Source organism: Hypanus sabinus, chromosome 24 (genome assembly GCF_030144855.1).
Source record: "Hypanus sabinus isolate sHypSab1 chromosome 24, sHypSab1.hap1, whole genome shotgun sequence".
NCBI classification, from domain to species: domain Eukaryota; kingdom Metazoa; phylum Chordata; class Chondrichthyes; order Myliobatiformes; family Dasyatidae; genus Hypanus; species Hypanus sabinus.
The window spans coordinates 17767970-17788337 of NC_082729.1; the positions used below are offsets into that span (position 1 = coordinate 17767970).

Consider the following 20368-nt stretch of genomic DNA (forward strand, 5'->3'; position numbering starts at 1 on the left):
CCAAATGCGTGACTCGTTACCTGGTGGCCATGCCGCCAGCGGATCTGATGGTTGTCATAGTTGCTGTTATATTGCAGCCGATTAATAACATCTGTTTATTTGCCCATTTCCTACTTATCACTCCAATATGCTCTGCCATTGATGTCCTCAGGTCGATAACAATGGACTGTTCCGTTTGGTTTACGGTTGCTTTCACTTCCGACCGCGGCATCGCCATCTGCTTTGTAAAGCTGCGGAAGCGGTACTGCACTGAAAGGGTAACGGCTGTGTTACTAGCGACTATATTTGCGTTGAGCTGTGCAAGGTGTGTTCCATTTTACTTCGTAGTGGAGCCTTACGTTATAATCAACAACATCCCTTGGCGCTGCATTCAATCAGCCGAATACTATACAGCATCACCGTGGAAAATATACGAAGTATTTGACAGTATCACAACACCGTTATTGCCATTATGTATAATTCTCCTGTTCAATGCTCTAACCATTAGGCATATTATAGCAGCAAACAGAATCCGGCGGGGACTGCATAAAAGTCGCGAGAATCAGAAGGATCCAGAGCTGAAAGTCGGCGAAAATCAATAATATGGCTCTTCGCTCTTTCAGTCAACTTCATCTTACTGTGGATGCCCTACATTATACACTCTGTAAACTGGCAAGCCGACAATATTTTCTTTGTAGACAGGTCTTTGAGCACCCCAATATATATTCTGCAACAATTTTGGTCTATGTTCAGATATTTCAGTATTTGTACAAACACGAGCATCTACGGACTGACGCAAAGAAATTTCAGGGAAGAACATATTCACAATGAACGGGCGGATGTGTAATTGAAAGACGTACTTTACCGTACTTTCAAACAATTAGTGTAAACTTGTATTTTATGAATGTGTCCCAGAATTCTAGGTACACCTGTTGTTGGCTATCTGGAGGGGGGTTACCTTCTAGCTGCTTTATGACATCATTTTGTTCGGAACAAGGTACGTAAAATGCGCTGTTGATCGCTTGGATCCATTACTGGACGTATAGTTTAGGTTACAACTTTGATTCATAACATCCGAATTTCAATCACAATTTGTTATGTGCATCAGTGTATTCTTGCATTTCAAATTATGTAAAAAGAGTACCTAACAAGTCTTCAATAAATCCGAGATTTCTGACGGTTACAAAAAAAATGTTGAAGGTTGTTTTAATGATCAGTATAAGGTGAAATAGAACAGAGTTCGAGGGTGGATATCATCAATCCCGGTCGTATTAAATGAGAAACTGCTTCAAAAGTTGATTAACTTGTTGATACCGCCATTTTCTTTTATTCTTTTATTCCAATGGTCTACGTGACCCGGAAGATATCGATTTGCACAACAACTTTGATAGTAGGTATGATGACCATGATCACAGTAAATTCAAGGGTCATATACCTCTTGTATTTAATTAATGGGTCAGTCTATGTTGTTCCTGATCTTCTGTTGCTGTAGCTCATTCACTTCAAGGTCGCATCGTGTGTGCGTTCAGAAATACTCTTCCAGATAGCTCGTTTCTAATAAGTGACACTTTGCGTTACTGTCCATTCCTATAACCTTGAACCGGTCTGACTATTCTTCCTTAACGTTCTCATGAACAAGGCGTTTTCAGCCACACCACAACTACTCAGTGGATGACGGTTTATATGTCTCTTGCTCTATTCTGTTCAAACGGTAGTTACTACCTGTGTGAAGATCACGTGATATCTGCAGTTTCTGCATTACTTCTGGCACCACTGTCAACGTCACTTAAACCACACTCCGTCGCATTTCTGATGTTTGACCTGAACAATAACTGAAGATCCTGCCTGGAGATCATGTCATTTTCAGTCAAAACGTTAGGCGGAGAGTATGAAAATTGAATTTAGCGCCGATACGTGTGAGGTAATAAACTATGTGGTTCGCAGATACAGGAACGTTACAGGTTTTGTCCGATGAGGTTTACGTTGCAGCTTATATCATCTTGAGAGTTGCTGAACGGGTTGAACTGAAGACCGCATTCGTTGTGGCCATAACAGTGCACTTCAATTTACAGCTGTTAAAACTTTTTGGTAAGACCACACAAGTGTATTGTGCGGCAGATCTGTTTAGCACACTACAGAAAACATTCAACCGCATTGGAAGGATGCAAAAGAGATACAATAGAATTAGAAATCTTTAGTTATATGGGGAGTTTGAAAAGACCACAGGTCTTCTTAATAGGCGAAAGAATCTCACCGTGAACTTGTGAATATTATGAGGTGTATGGAGGTATACAGATTCAAGGATTTCATTGCATTTCATTTCATTTCATTTCATTTCATTCTTCAGAAGAATAACACAACGGTACATATGAGTGTATGAGTATCAGATGCGTACTATATTTTTAAACGTCTCGTGTGGTGTGAATGTGTTACCTTCTGCCAAGGTTTCTCCAAATAAAAAGAAAGAAAAAGAGGGGTTTTATATTTAAGAAGAGCAGTAACTACTCATTTACGCACCCCACCCCTCCCTTAATTCACTATTACCGGCCTTGATTCTGTTTTAGAATACAGGACTGACCCGTTTTTGAATAGAATAAATACAGCCTTGATCCTCTCCGGACTGAAATTGCCTATCGAGCAGTAGGCATGAAATCAGTTATACGCTCCTGCAACAAAAAGTTAAAGCAAAACGTTTAAATAGTGCAACTATCTTCGAAGGATATAAATATAAATATTATCTTTGGACTGGATCCATGCAGAATATTAAACATTTCGAAAGGCTCCATAGGGCTGATAAAATACAAAACAAGCAACAGGATACAATGCAATGGAATAATGAACATCAAATATATTCCAGCCTGGCGATTCAGCAAGCAAAGGAAATGCGTTGAAGGAAAAACGTTTATTAAAAATTACCACAAAGCTTACGAACATCTGCCAAACAGAGCTCAACAGTAAAAATATAACAAAAGGCAATAAATTAACACTTTTGCTACACCTATATCAGAGTATTATTTAGGCGTAATATCTTGGATCGAAGGTAATCTGAAACTGTCACAGTGAAGAAGATAATAACTGATCCTCAAACTTGAAATATCATTACGACCAGTTGAATCAGTTTAGACTAATTCTGCAGAGAATAGAAGGAGGAAGAGGAATAACAGACAGTAATAATCTACACAACAGTCAGATAAAGTTTCTGACTGTTTATATCAACGGAAACAAGTTTCGGCAATCCATACGATTGTCGATAAAGTATACAATACAAAACTGAAGTGAGATCAATACCCAGAAAAATGACGAAATTATCACTACAGATGAAAAAGGTAAAGAGTAGAAGTAGATGACCCTCTATGGACGACCAGGAGCAGAGTAGACTAGAGATCGGCAAGGAAGCGCTGAACACCTGTCTCAGACTTGGAGACTTCTTCCCAGAAAAAGAAGGGTCCGTTGTGGACCAGGTAGTTAATGCCAAAAATTATCATAACTACATAATAGTGGACCCACAAACGCAGGATGATAAATGTCGAAAGTGTTAAGCAAAACCAGAAACATTAAAACACGTTACAGGATCCTGAATAAGTTTAACTCGGTCTTATTTCTTACACAGAAACCACCAAGTCGCAAAAGTCATTCACCAAAATCTTGCTTTAAAATACAAACGTAAATGAAATTATACCTTACTATAAATACGCACCTGATTCAGTTTTAGAGTGAGAATTCAGCACATTATTTTACGTCCGACCTGTTATTGCAGATTGAAACATCTATAAGAACAGTCCGTATATAACAATGGTCGGTAAAAATGCAACAGCAACTTGTTTAATAGATATGACCTTCCGGGTCACGTATAACTTACAGAAATCAGTAAGTGAAAACACTAGAAATATAGTGAATTAAAAAAGAAAATGGAAGTTTTTGGGACATGATATGGTATACTATGTCCTATAGTAATATCTCCAACAGGTATCGTCCTAAATTCACCACACAATAGCATTAAAAAAAATAGGGCTATAAGCAATCCCTATTTAAATCTTCAGAAAATCACAACAGTAAAGACAACAATACGGTTAGAAAGAGAATAAACGGCGTACTTCGCTATGTCCTCACCTTAGGTTTCAACAGTTCCAGCTGACAAAATATAAATAATAATACCAGTAAATCCACTATGTTTCCGCCTGGGCTTAAACTGCATTCTACTTTACCCGGATCGGAAGAAAGTTGGATTGCAAAACAGAAACAAGAAAATGGTTTATACTTAACACACCTTCTATACATGAAATGATATGCTCCTTCATCAGTAAATTCAAATTATAGAGCTATTTTCGATAGATATAAATATGCACTTGAACAGGTAAATGCAGAACATTATACATAAATGGAGCTAAAGAAATACAAAGCAGAACAGTAGGACACAATACAACCAATCGATGAGCATGAAGCATAAAATTAATTGGAATATCAACAATCAAATTAAATAGAACATAGTAGGATGAGCGAAAGCCATTCGACGGAGATTATTTTACAGCTTAAGAAAAAAAGAACTTTCTATCAGAGCTCAACGGTAAGAAAATAACACAATTATAAACACTTTTACTATATTGACATTTACGTATTTATTTGACATATTATTTTTGCCCAAAATTGATCTGGAAGCTATATAATGAAACAAAATAACAGAAATGACTACTTGCAGAAAATATTATTTTCACTCAATTGCACTTAGGTTAGCCATGGCGAGTACAGAAGTGGACGAGGAATAAGAGACATTGATAATCTACACAACAGTCAGATAAAATTTCTAAGGAAGGAAAGCATTTCAAAGACGGAAGCATTTATTAGCACTCCCCTCTAGCATTAACAAGTCTGAAATCTCTTTATACAACTAAACTTCAATGAGAGCATAACCAAGCAAATATTTAGAAATGTTCACTACTGAAGACAAAGTTAATCAGTGGAAGAGTTTCACCCTCTGTGAAGACATCCCCAAAATCTGAGAAACCTAGATGTCCGCAATGAAGTCTCGAACGACTGACTCGCAGCTGGAGGCCTCTGCCCAATATCAGAAGGGTTGTTGCGGTCAATAGAGGACAAGATTGTTAACCAAAAAGAAAGAAACAAACAGTGAAAATGCATCACAATTACAAAATAAAAGACCAATGAATTCAAGATGAAAAATGTAAAATATGCCACTTAATACCTGAAACCGTTCAACTTATTACAGGATCCTGCATAATTTAATTGTATGTCATTGGTTACACAGACACAATGAAGTGGTAAACACTTTTCATCAAAATATCGCTTTACGGTACAAAGTCATAAAATAAATCATACCTTATTATAAATACAAACCAGATCCAGGTTTAGAGTCAAATTCCTATAAATTATATAACGACCAATCGTTTTTTTTTGACAAATCGGACAACCCATTATAATCCCCCGGATATAATAATGAACGATAAACAAGCAACAACAACTGACTTAATTGATACAGCCATCGCGATCACACATAATTTGCAGAAATCAATAAGCTAAACACATCAAAAATATGCTGAATCGAAAGGAGACATTGAAAGATTTTGGAACATGTACAGGGTATATATTACTACAATAGTACGATCTCCAGCTGGTGCCATCTCAAAGTCACTATACAACAGCATTAAACAGTTTTCGTTGGACTGAATTATCTATGTAAAACTTAAGAAAGCCACTATACAAAATTCCGAAAGCTCCGAGCAATTGACAAATGATCGTGCTTAGCTATGCTGAGACATTAGGTTGTACCCGTTTCGGCTGAGAAAACAATGTTTTGAATGATTCCAGATAGATAGGTAGATGGTTAGACAAATCAGATTACATGAATCTCAAAGGCCTCGAAAGTGATGCTATATTTTGCGGAATCAGTTCAGTGTGCAGATGCCCGGATAACATTGCTCACCTCAAAATGACGGAGGAAGGAATACCAAGAATAAAAGGGTAATATAAAATTGGATACCGGGAGTGGTACTGAATCGTCGCTCTTATAATGCTGCAAGCTAAATTTATCGCCTTGTATGAAGGTTTGGTTAACTGTGCTGAATTAATGTCCTTCGGTTCACAATGTCAAAACCTGAGAAAAAAATATATTGTTTGAGATATTAGCGACTGCGGTGATTATGGCACATGTTGTACAAGATTTATTCCACTTTAATTTCAGTGGGTCCACGACTTTGCCTACAGGACAATCGTCAATGTCACCGTGTACAGTGCGTACTAGTTGTTTGATAATTAAGTTTTCCAATGGTTAGATGGTTCGATAGCTCAATGGTTCATTTGGTTCAATTTAATGCCTAGAAATATATACAGTATACAACCTGAAATCATTATGCTTCGTACACATCCACGAAACAGAGACAAGAAGACAAAGAACGAATGATATATGAACGTTCGTACCCCAAGGTCATCCTTCCCCCCTCTCACGTGCAGCAACAAAGCATCAACCCTACTCTCACTTTACATGTTCCAACAAAAAGCATCAAACAACCTACCATCCACCATGCAAGCAATAGCAAATATGATCTTGAGTCCATTATAAACTACTGTCCTTCCGAACACTTCGACATCACAACAGAGTCACATGTGTACCAGCGAATGAGTGATATCGCTCCAGCCGCAGCGTCTTTGTTTAGACGTCTGTCTGCAGCGACTCTGATTGCAATTTCGCCTGACTCGCGAATCAGCATACTCTCTCTTACCAACCAGAGGACGAAGGTCACCAACGGCTGCGACGGCTGTATTGATATTCAGAACTTCCAAAACGCTGAAGTCGGCAACGTCGACGAGCAATCGGGTCCGCTACAGAGCCGCTTGAGTCAGAGGCACGTCTTCTAAACTGCTCCTGAAAATACCGTGGAGCCTGGCTACTCGGCGACTACTAAGAGCGAGAACCCCGGCCTGTAAATAACAGAGAAGCTGCAGGTCATGGCATCCGACGTAGCCTCAGCCACCGTGAGAAAAGGGGGGAAAAAAGGTGACGAGAACATAAGCTGTTAACTGTTTAGGGGATTATTTCGAAGAAAACGCGCAGGTCCGCAAATAACTTCTGGCCCTATCGTTTACTCCTCAACAGTTATGCCATATGTTACTTGATGGGACTCCACAGTGTTCTGAAGTTGATATTGATACACACACATCATGAGCTGCTTAATGTCACCTTGTCAGTCTCGTACCCCCCCCCCCCCCCCAGCAATCTGATGTAGTGAAAGACGCTGACAGAATACGTAATTGTAAAGGAAAATGGGGACAGTAAATTCGCCATCCCGGCTAAAAAGGTGTTGTGCAGAGATTGCTACTGATACCTGGTATTTCAGGATCATCAGTATATCGGGTAAGAAATTACGGACCATGCAGAACACGATATATCAGAAACATCTGGCATGTCAAATAACACCCGTGGAGCCGGCGATAGCGTTGAATCGTTAGGTCGTTCGCTACACTGTTTAAAAGGACACACGTCCTAGTTCTGTCCTCAGCATATTACAGCTTTTCGTACTCCAATAATGTTTCTGAGCAGCCAAGCATGGTTTTAAAAATTACTTCAATTCCGCCATGACTCTGTTTCTGCCCTTCTCCTATGGCGATTCCCCTAAAGTTATTCCACACCGATTTTCCAACATGCCTTGAAATCCTGGGTTCAATCATCAACATACAAGTTGAAATAAATTTCAGATGCTGCAAAGTTAAGGAAGAAATGTTGAAAAAAAAACTGAAACATTCAGCAGCGCAGACGGTACTGATGGAAAGAGAAACGGTTTTCTGCAGTAAAGAGATCAAGTCAGTTTGCCTTTCAATTCACAATTTCACTATTAGATAAAATAATTTATTTTATTGAGAAAATCATGTTTGTTATTCACTTTCTTACATACGGAAGTTCATTACACATACGTTTACTGACTGACTTAACCGTCGCTCTTTTACTGACAACCAGCGCCTGAACTGCATTTGTTGTTTAAATACTCGATAAATTTTACCCGTTGTTTTCTAAAATAGTCCGCAAGTTAACTTTCCGCGCCGATACTTTGATCCGGATGAAATTGAATAGAACGCTCAATACTATTATTTTCCTCTTTTTCATATATGTTTTGCCAAAAATCCTATTACTGACTTGCAACCGGGTTTTTTTTTCTGTTCGCACTAGGATATGGATTGCGCATTGCTTCCTCTGCTGTCACGCAGAGTTTATTCTCAAATATTCAAAATTCAAAGTAAATTTCATTCAGACAGTACGTCTGTGTCACAACATACACTCATGAGATTAATTTCCTTCGGGAATATTCAGCAAATGTATAAAATAATAACGATATCATAATCAATGTAAGAGTGCATAAGCCAACTAAAGATGCAAATGCAAGTACAAATTGATATCAATAAATATTGAGCGATTGAAATACTTTGATAAAGATTCCTTAAAGTGAGATAGTTTATTATGCAAGCTTCTCAATAAATGGGCTACTGAGTAAACTTATCCGTCCTTTTTCTAAAGCCCGATAGTTGAGCGGCATAAGCTGTACTTGAACCTGACAGTGCGACTCTTGAGGTTTTTGTGTCTTCTATTTGATGGCAGCAGCGAGAAAGCAGTCTGGCATGGATGAGAAAGATCTCTGATGATGGATGTTGTGTTCCTACGTCAGCGTTCCGTGTGGAAGTGCTCACTGTTTGGTGGGAGATGGGGGGGGGGCGGATTTGTTAATCTGTAATTTGCTAGGCCGAATCCATTGAATTTTGCACGATATATGTTCAACGACATTGGTGCATCGTACCAGGCCGTGATGCAGTCAGCCAAAAAAAAAAACTTCCACTACAAACTATAGACATTAGTCAAAGCTTTTAATGTCATGCCGAATTTCTGCAGATTTCTCACGAAATTGAGGCGCTGCAATGCTTTCTTTGCAATCGCATTATTCCACCCTACCCATGACAGGTCTTTTGAAATAGTAACATCCTAATATGCCTCAAGTACTGCAATGAGGACTAACTCATTGGCCTCTGGTTTCCACCATCTCAAATTCTACAATCAATTTTTTGAATGTACCTGTTGTTAGAATGCTCAGGTGATGCTCCTAAAATCCTACACTTTGCTCCTTATAACAGTAATCTACCAGTTAGACTATCATGCCCGGATGTGTTGATCGTGATTGTGTTTCATAAAACATTTAATATCTCCTAATTTTGTGGGCAATAGAATACATACTGGGATTTTACTTGCCGCTCAATTTCCCCATCCACATTGTCCTTACTTCTGTAGGAAAAAGCAACTTATATTTTCAACTACCAGACTAATGTTTCCGGAATGTTAAGGCATATCGGGGACCTGGTTAAAATAAAACAGCATAATAATACGTCTAAACGTAATAAACAATGCTTAACTAAGCTTACTCTGTCCATATCTACGCTATTGCTCTGCAACCAGTCATAGAAACGTTTAGATTGTTCTATAATCTTGTGTGTTACGGGTAGTTCATGCCTCATCTTTGATATGTTAATTTATTTTTGATGGCTTCGTGGTCATTCTACAGATAACGTCGTTCTTATGTCTCCCTGCTGAACTATTATTCTAATTGTTGCTCCGTCTTCAATAATCCTCGATACCCAGGGTATCTAGGACTTCCGGGCCATATATTTCTGTCTCATTGAAACACGTCGGGTATAACCATTCGTTGTTTTAGTTTTAAATTATTCGCACTTGACAGATTTTGACCTACCTCCAGGTAGCTCTACCATTCGTGGCTTGTCAGGTCTGATTATGATTTCCCATCCACATTTCCTGAATCTGCGACTTTAAATTTTCATCAATCCTCTCTCCCTTCTATAGCAACATTCGAAATGTCAGTTTTCATATCAATTCCATCAAAATTCTTGCCTACTCATCCTTCAATTTCATGCTCAGCAAAGTAGAAGTCTGATTTTCATTTACTTGATTAAAGGACCTTCTTGGACGCACTTTATATTTCCTATGGGTATACGAATTCTATGTTGCAATGTTCCAAGCTGACACTACTGTGGTCACTTCCCAGAATTATGGCAATATATTACTCCTTGTTTCTAGTCGCATAGCCATCGTGTCAACTCCCAGCATTAATATGGTGGAAAACAATGTTGTCCTTTTTTTTAGCTTAAGGACGGGTCTCAACTATCCGCAAAGACAACAGTGTTCATATATCAGATTCAGACGGAATTTTAAAAGTAGCACACATCTTTATGTATAGAGCGCAAGACGCATTTCAAATGTTGGATAATACATAATGAAGGAACAGCCTCAGACGGCAGGTTTATGGCTAAGTAACCGGCTCTGTTTTTCCTTATGAAAATATTCCAATATATTTACTGTAAGTTTATACGTTTTAGTTCTGATTTTCGCGTTCTGGCCAAAATGGTGCTGCATGATATATTATAGTCGGGATACACGATCAGGAACAGGCGGCAAGAGGAAATCTTATTATTTGCAACGAAGCCACTTAGGTAGACAAGAAACAACGGCAGAAATAGCGAACGAAATAAAGTCTCTGCGTTATGGGCAGGAGAACAAGTGAAAAGCACATCAAACACAAAGATATAAAGACAATGGAATGATCACGATTTTTGATGGGATAGGCCTATGTACTATGTACAACTGGACTATGGATTATTTGTACTATGATGGATCGATATTCTGCCCGCCCCGCCGCCAACTGCGTGTGTGGGTATCATGGGCGATCGTAAGTATTAGGTCAGGGGCAGATACTTTTGAGGAAAGGGGCTGGCTACCGAAAGAATGGGCAAAGCAGTAGCCAATGAAATGCAAAGTCGGGAAATGTATGTTCATCCAATTTCCTAGAAGCAGTGAAAGAGTTAACTACTTTCTAAATAGATAGAAAAAACAAACAAAATAAAACACAAACACTAGCTTGGGGACCCCGCTGCAGGATTCCTGAAAGGTTACTTTGCAGGCTGAGTCTGTGGTGAGGAAGGCAAACGAAATTTTAGCATTCATTTCAAAAGGACTGAACTGTAAAAACAAGTATATAAAGTTGTAAAGTTATAAAGCACTGCTTCGGCCGCACTTGTAATATTGTGAATAGGATTTGGCCCCTTTATTTAGTAGGGATGCGCTAATATTGGCATGTGTTCAACTGGGGTTTAGAAAAATGTTTACAGGATAGGATGAACTTTCATATGCAGGCCGCCTGATTGTCTTGGGCCTGTGATCACTCGTGTTCAGAATAATGCGGGGTGACTTTATCGAAAGCTACCTAATGGTAAAAGGCTTTGATAGAATGGCCGTAGAGAGGATGTTTCCATTAATGGAACAGTTTAGGGACACCAGAGGACACCGTCTCAAAATAGAGGGTCCTTCTTATAGAACAGAGATAACGAGGAATTCCTTTAGACAAAGTCTGGTAATCAGTGGAATTCTTTGCTTCAGGTAGCTGTGGATGCCAATTCCTTTTGTATAGTTAAGGAAGAATTTGATAGCTACTCGATTGGGGAAGGTAATAAGGAATACGGGGAGAAGGCAAGAGATTGGGCCAGAGAAGAGAATTGGATTAAACTTGATAAAATGCCGGAGTAGACCAGATGGGCAAAATGCCTTAATCCTGTTGCAATATCTTTTTGTGTTGTGGTCTTATGGTAAGGGGTATTGATGTTTTGGCAAACATGGAATTAACAACCATTAACTGTATTAATGTAGACTTCCTATTTGTAATCACTAGCAGGACAGAAACCACTCAGAAGACAAAACGGCGGCATGCATCAGCGTCTACCTAAAGGCTAATCTATGCCAATGTTCAGTTCCGTTGCTTTGTTTGATGAGTTGACATGCCGAGCAGAATCTGACAAATGCGAAACAAGAGAAAATCTGCAGATGCTGGAAATCCGAGCAACACACACAAAATTCTAAAGTAACTCAGCAGGTCAGGCATCATCCTTGGTAGAAAAAAAAGAAGAGTTTCGGTTCGAAACCTCCTTGGCAGCACGGGAGAAAAAAAACTTGAGGATTAGATTTGAAATGTGGGAGAAGTGGAGAGAGATAGGTGAAACCTGGAGGGTGAAGAGTGAAGCAAAGTTGAAGGAGGTTGACAGGTGAAAGAGACAGAAGACAAAGGATTGAAGAAGAAGAGAGTGGGGAGGAGCACCAGAGAGAGGCGATGGGCGAGCAAGAAGATAGCATGAGAGAGGGATAAAGGGATGGGAAATTTTGAAGGGCGGTGGGCTGTGGAAGCATTACTGGATGCCTGCGAAATCGATGTCCATGTCATCAGGTTGGAAGCAATCCAAACGGAATATGTTTTGGTGTTTCTCCACCCTAAGTGTGGCCTTGTCCCGACAATGGAGGAGGCCATGGATGGACATATAAGATTGGGGATAGGAAGTGGAATTAAAATGTCTGGCCACTGGGAGATCCTACTTGTTCCGGCGGACGGACCGTGAGTGCTCGGCAAAGCGGTCTCCCAATTTCCTTCGGGTTTCACCGTTATACAAGTGGCCACACCGGGAGCACTGAACACAGTATATGAACTCAGGAGACTGACAGATTAAGTGTCGACTCACCTGGAAGGACTGTTCTGGGCTCTGAATGGTAGTGAGCGAGGAGGTATTCGGGCAAGTGAAGGTCTTGTGCCGCTTGCAAGGATAGGTGCGAATAGGGATATCAGTGGGGAGGGATGAATGGACAAGGCAGCGGCATAAGGAGCAATCGTCGAGAAAAGATGAGGGCAGCGTTTATAGTGGAGGAAGAGAAAAGGAGGACACCTCATTCTTGTTAGAATGAAATGGAATTGAGAGAAGGTACCCACTGAAATATTTTGTCACAAAAATAGAACTTGAAACACATACTTTCAGAGTCTGATGCAAATGTCCCTCGAGTGGATATTTCATGTGTTTCACAGGGACAAATGGAGTAAAAATACTTCACTTAATGGATGTGTTCATTCGGTTGTAACCGATGCCACTGAGGTCTAATTAATTCAGATGATCTTCACTCTGTAGTATAAGAGATTGTTCTATATATTTTCTACTCATTGGACAGTTGTGAAGCTGGATTCAGACAATCGCTGACGCAGACAGGCAATGGGATATCCAGCAATATTTTACATAGCCAGCATCTACTATCCTGCACTTGCAGCGGTTGCTATTCCTGGTAAGAAACCGACCTGGTTACTATTCCTTTGATCCTTATACCTGTTACAATTGTATGCACTGCATTTATATTAATACCGCAGAGTTTCATGATAAAATATACAACCTTGTTTTATTCACTGATGCTGATATTCGTAACAATAAAATAAACTGCTTTATAACAATGAAGTTGACAGTCCTACACGTGTTGATGCTCCCTGAAAAGGCGTTGAAGTTTATATATATCGAATCCACATTTTCAGGCTAGTTAGCAAATCTTCCATTCGAACGAGTCTTTGAGCTCCTCGTGTCTTTGTATCACAGCCACTCTCTTTTCTCTTTGCCTTTTGCCAAGGCTATTTTACACTCATGTTTCCTGCTGCTATTCAATATGGTGCGACCAAGTCTGTCATATTCCTGTTATTTCCATCAAATTATTTTTAGTCTGCAACACAAAACAAATTAAACCTGTGTGACCAGACCACTTCGCTGATTATTGTTTATCTGCTGAAATACTGCACCCTGTCCTAAATGCGAAAAAGTTCGATGAAAGATCTCACCTCATCCGTTAATTCGGGGCACCTCTGTTCGGTGCTCTTGTCAGAGATAAACGAAACAGAAGGGTCTTATCTTAATATATTCCAATAATATTCAATAATGGCACTGGCGGCAGTGGAAATTCGGTTAACGAAGATGACCTTTGAATTAAATGAATAAATAGGTGTAATATTACTTGCCCCTGGCATTTGTTCTCCCAATCCATTCTAGTAACATACCATTTCTCTCGTAACTTTACTTCGGATCCTCAAATGATCCCTTCAGAAATGCAATTTTGCAAGCTATTGACTTATTGGTTCTGAGATCTTCGGTAATCAATAGATGAACAAGATCAGGAGAGAAATGATTTTAATGATTTATTGCTACCTAATCGAAATTTAACTCGGACGACACGGTGGCTAAGCATTCAGTATTATGGTATTACAGGTCTGGAATTATTACAGTGTTTGTTCTTTCTGCGCATGACGTTACCGTTTTCTTGCATACTCCGATTTCTTCCCACATTCCAAAGACATATTAGTTCATTATACCTTGTCCTGTGATTGCCTAGGGTTGAAGCAAAACTTGGTAGAAGGTCCGGTTTGAAGAACTGGAAGAGTATATTCGGAAGTGTATCTCTTAATAAATTAAATAAATAAAATTAAAATCATTTTTGGTTTCGTCAGCTGGAAATAACTTTGTTCTTAAAAACTGACCTTCGGCAGCTTTTTAACTGCGCCTTGGCCACAATGCCTTCTTATATCAATGGTCAGAACAATGATTTTTCTTATGTATCTTCATTCCAATATTTAAACGAATTATTGCTGATTTTGAGGCCGTTTACTTATCATTGTTTTGAATTTGCTATGCATTTTGAATGAACAATTATTACTCAGCACTGGCAATCCAGAATTATTTTGGTGCCTGTCCTGGTCATCACGCTCCCATGGTTTAATGTTTCACATGCGCCCGAGAAAAATTGGTTTGTGAGCTTAGAACTTAGAATAATGAAGTTTTGCTTTGAATCCATGATGCCATGGAAACGACCATTTCCATCGTCTCCAAATTCCTCTCCTCAAGACATAAATCGTAAAATGAACAGGATAACAGTAGAAAAATTTAAACAGATTTAATTTTTGGAAAACATTACTGCAGTGTCTTCACTACAGACTTCAAAATACGGTCTTGCGGATCAGCAGTGCTTGTCGGATAGCTGATTTATAAACACTTAAATAAAATGCGGACAGGATTTGTCTGTAAGTGCCGGGTTTTATTAACGTCAGCGCATGACCTTTAATTGTGCAAATGATATATAAGCGGAAAATATGGATATATTTGGAATTATTATTGTTTTTTTATGTTTCACGCATCTAGTTAATTTATCGGCGATTTTAATCCTGTCTCGTGGAAAATGTGGTCTCTCCAAATGCGTGACACGTTACCTGGTGGCCATGGCGGCAGCGGATCTGATGGTGGTCATAGTTGCTGTTATATTGCAGACGATAAATAACATTTATTTATTTGCTCATTTCCTACTTATAACTCCGATTTGCGCTGTAATAGATGTCCTCAGAGCGATAACAATGGACTGTTCCGTTTGGTTTACGGTCGCTTTCACTTCTGACCGTGGCATCGCCATCTGCTGTCAAAAGCTGCGAGAGCGATACTGCACCGAGAGAGTAGCGACGAAGGTAATAGCGACTGTAGGTGCGCTGAGCTGTGTGAGGTGTGTTCCACTTTACTTCGCAGTGGAGCCATACGTTATAATCAACAACATCCCTTGGCGTTGTGTCGAAGCAGCCAAATACTATACAGCCTCGGCGTGGAAAATATACGAAATACTTGAAAGTGTCACAACACCGTTATTGCCAATATGTTTTGTTTTGCTGTTCAATGCTCTAACTATCAAACACATTTTAGCAGCAAACAGAGTCAGGCGGGGCCTGCGGAAAAGCCTGGAGAATCAGAAGGATGCAGAGGTAGAAAGCCGACGAAAATCAATGATTTTGCTCTTCGGTCTTTCAGCCAACTTCATTTTACTGTGGATGCCCTACATCGTACACTCTGTAAACTGGCAAACGGAAAATTATTTCTATATAGACAGGTCATGGAGCACGCCGATATATATTCTGCAACAACTTGGGTCTCTGTTCAGATATCTCAGCATTTGTACCAATACGTGCATCTACGGACTGACACAAAGAAAATTCAGGGAAGAACTGAAGAGTGGAGCGAAATACCTGTTTACATTGAACGGGCGGATCTGTAATTGACTAGCACTCCTTAATGTACTGTCAAACAACTAAAGTAATACTGTATGTTATGAAGGTGTCCCAAAATATCCTGTAAACGCGTTTTCGGAAACCAGGATGTCTACGTTCCAGCTACTTTAGTGAAATCAATTTGTTTGGAACAAAGAACATAAAATGCGCCGGTGATCGCTTACTTCCAGTATTGGGCGTAAAACTTGCGTATATTCCAACCTTGATTCATAACATCCGTTTGCAAAGCCAGTTTGTCATTGACCTTTCCATTCATGTAAAAAAGCGACCCAAAAGGGCGTCATTGATTCCGAGATTCGTGAAAGCTTCATTTTCGGGAAATAAAAGGAATATCGTAAATTGTTGAAAAGATAAATGTAAAGTGAGGTATGGGCAGTGAAACTGAATAGAGTTCACGTCTGGATCAGAGCTGTCATTGGCGTATTGAATGGGAGACTGATTCAAAAGTTGAACAACAATTAGCAAAATGTCCACCCCCCCCTTCAGCACTTACGGTGTACAAAAATTAACCGTTTCACAGTCATTGTTCTGCTTCGTTAACTGTCAAAAATATCCGAGCATATTTACAAAAGAGTGCTAGCCTTGAAAGTACACAAATTACAATTGATTTCCGGTAATGTTTCATTGTCCCCGATCTGCGTCTCCACGCAATCCGTTGCAGTGCTGTTGTGTATCTGTTGTGTATCTCATCAGCCACTTATTAAGAAACTTGTGTATCTAAGAAAGGGGTCATTCAGTGATATTCCTAACCTTCTACTGCTAGCTCATTTTCACTTCAAGGGAGCATCGTGTTCTGCCTTCACGGATGCTCTTCCAGGTAGCTCTGTTGTAATGCGTGATTATTTGCGTTACTGCCCCATTCCTGTCAGCTTGAACGAGTCTGATTATTCTTCTCGAACCGTTCTTACGAACATAGCAATTTCTGCCCACCGCAGCTACTTATTCAATGATATTTGTTTGTCTCTTGCACCACTCTCTCTAAAATGTAGTTACTGTTGTGTTTGAACATCACATAGCATTTGCGGTTTCTGCGGTACATAAACCGTCTTTCTGGCACCAATAATAATTCCACGCTCAACGTCACTTAGCCCGCATTCAGTCCCCTCTGCCTTGTTTGGTCTGAACAATTACTGAACCTCTTGCCTGTATGCGTTTAAACATTGGTTCTCTGCAACAACATTGACCAAGCAGATATTTGTATTAAGGAGAAAATGTGGAAATCTAGCTAATAGTTTAGCCACTGAGATTTGTTTGAGTTTATTGAAGGCTTGAAAATTGGGTTAGTTATATGTAGCCAAAATGAATTTCTAAGGAGCCAGGGAAATTCCTATATTGTCAGCCGAAATTTAGGCGAAGAAGATGCAAATGGAATTTAGTTCAGATATATGATAGAGGTAATAAACTTTGTGACACATTAATTCAGGGACATCAGTAGTATTCACTGATGGATGGTTTTACGTTGCAAGCTGGTAGCATCTTGCAAGTTACGGAATGGGTGGAAAATGCCCTTAAGAACACACTTGCTGTGGCCATAAAAGTGCACTTCAATTTCCAGATGTTAAACTCTTTTGGTAAGATAACACAAGGGCATTGTGTGGTAGATCTGTTCAGGATACTATAGAAAACATTCAACCGAACTGGACGTGTACAAAAGAAATTCAATAGGAGTAAAGAAATTCAGTTATGTGGAGAGTTCGGAAAGTCTGCGGCTGTTCTTAACAGGCGCAAAGAATAGGCCGCGAACTGCTTAATATTCTGAGGTGTATGGGCGTATAGAGAATTAGAGACTTCTTCAGAAGCATAATACAACGCGACATAGGTCATAAGACGGAGGAAAATATTGAAAATAAAACAGATGAGTATTCTATTTTTAAACATTTCGTTTGGTGTACATATGGCACCTTCTGCCAAACGAGATAATAGATCCATTTGTAGGTTTCCCCAAATAAACCGGAGGAGACGTTTTATTTTAAGAAAAACCGTAATAGTTCATTTACTGTAAAGTACAAACTATGAACATCAAGGCCCATGAAAATAAATAACTAATCTCGTCACAACGCAAGATCAGCCTCTTAAAGTGATACCCTAACTCAGTGTCGGTGTTTGTGACTTCTGAATATTTTCACCAATTACGTTACACTGAACAACACCGAACTCCAAGATAAATTCACTGAAACCTGTCATGTGAACCTGTCTGGCCATGGGGCGGAATAACACTCGATGCTTCTGGATTGTCCAGGAGTAAAGTGACACAGTCATTATCGTGTCTTGATGCAGCAGCCTGAGATCGGTTCCCCTCTAAATCTTGTTGGACAAGTTCAAGGCAATTTACTGAAATCCTTTCAAGTTTAATCTCCTCCCCCACCCCATTTGACTATTATAAAAGTTTTCTTTCCTAGTTTCAAAACGCCGGACGGGACCTAAGTGGACATCAGTGTTCATCATGGTGGACGAAATCAAATGAGGCTTATTCATTATTTTGTAATACAAGTGGCATTGTGATAACAGAGGAAGATTTTCTTAACAGTCACTATAGTACATTTCTAATTGGCATAGCTACGCAAAGTGCAGAACTAGTTGATAGGTTTATTTTCTAATATCGGACAAGATATGTTTCTCAATGTATGAGTTTGAAAAAGTTGATGCTGGGTATGGGCAAAGGGGCCATCGACAACTGGGGGAATAGTAAAGGTGCGCTAGGATAACTAAATGTTGATCTTAGTGAAGGCATAACGGTTATCGTGAAGGTCACCTCTGTTTGAAACAAAGTATTCTGGATGACCAGTCATATTGTTGTTACGCCGGAGAAGGAAGGAAAGAGAGGTAATGGGATCAAGTAAATGGGATGAAGTAGTTTTTGAAAGAAGTTATCAATAGGGCACGAAGGTGAAATAACATAGGTTTGGCAGAAATGTAATAGAATCCAGTGAAAATTTACACAGAGAGGGAAGAGTAGCTAAGGAGAGACTGGGGAGAGTGAGAGAGGGAGAGAGAGAAAGAGAGAGAGAGAGGGAGGTGGAGGAAGAGAGTGATAGAACGGGACCTGCAGTGGATCTTCAGAGTCATAGGTTATGGATGGGCACGATAATTAATAATTCGGTTGAGTGGTCGTCCTGAAGATTTTGGAGTTACGGAATGTTAATCGGGAGATCATGTGGATCGTCCGCAATACAGTAGATGTGGTGCTAAGTGAATCATGGTAAATAAATCTTCAGGTCCTGAACAGTTTCATCCAAGTACACCCTCGGAGGTATGAATAGAAATTAGGAATTATTGTGCATTTATTACAACAGGACGCATATAAAAGCATTGGAACAATAGCGCGGAAATCTAAAATTAGTGTTATGTACGATACTGTAGAATATTTTAATATTTAAAATCAAGTAATGTAATTGTCAGCATGGCTTTTTAATTAGAAACAGCACACAAAATGAAGCTATTATTGTTTGGTGACGTCATAAAATTGTGATTAAGGGCAGAAGTAGGTTGTACCGAATCAGGTGCGATCGGATGGAGTGGGATAACAATATCTGAATGGAAATAACACCCAAAATTTGATTTAAAATTGCAATCAATGTACATGCACAGAAGACCGATGCAATCAATAAACAGGTGGTGATAGGGTAAAGATCGAAACAGAAAAATTGCAGATTAAATGAATGGTAACACCGGTATAATGGGACGCTGTCTTTGCTCCAACAGTTTTCAAAGGTAACTTAAGAATTTGACGCTAAAAAGGGCAAGTGAGGTAGACAACCGACTGCAGATAATGATAAGACTGCAAAACTATTCTTGGAGAAATCTGGGGGGGGGGGAGAAATAAAACAAAATAAGAGAAAGGCAGAACCGCACTTTAAATAGCAGTAATCTTTTTTTCTGCTAGTGTTTTGTGCAATATCCTGAACGAGTATAGATTTCGGGTCATCTGTGCTGATTAAACATAAATCTGCACAAATTGTGAGACAAAAAATTATAACGCCAGTAGAATGGAATAATGTTTATGATTAGCATGGTTACTCTGCAAGCTAATCAAAAGAGAAACAGTAGAACCGCAATGAACTTGGCTACTTATTTTTTCTTTAGTGAGGAGATCACATCTGACGTGATGGCGCAATGACGTATGCTATCGATGTACTTCCGCTTTACATGGCTCTTCCGTTTTGAGGTTTGGTACTTCTGGTTCCAATATCCGATTCATTATTCAGCAACAGAATCATTAAAGACCAAAATACTGAACAGCGATGGATGGCAGAATTTAATTGCTGGATATCTTGCCACTCTTCCTAATATTCGGGCAAATTTACTCTTCTGGTGTTTCAAAGCGTCTTCAAATTCCCCCAGGTATTTGACAGCATCATGGCCCCGCTGTTTCCAACCTGTTCAATTCTGCCCTTCCATGCTTTGACACGCAGAAATGTTAAAACTGTCGGCGACAT

At 39.4% G+C, this 20368-nt stretch overlaps 1 protein-coding gene across 1 annotated transcript; it reads left to right on the forward strand.

The window, feature by feature from the left end:
* Positions 1 to 15101: 15101 nt before the first annotated feature.
* Positions 15102 to 15923, forward strand: LOC132380685 (probable G-protein coupled receptor 139). Its single transcript, XM_059949671.1, has one exon. The coding sequence runs from the start codon at positions 15102 to 15104 to the stop codon at positions 15921 to 15923; it is 822 nt and encodes a 273-aa protein (XP_059805654.1).
* The last annotated feature ends 4445 nt before the right edge of the window (positions 15924 to 20368 follow it).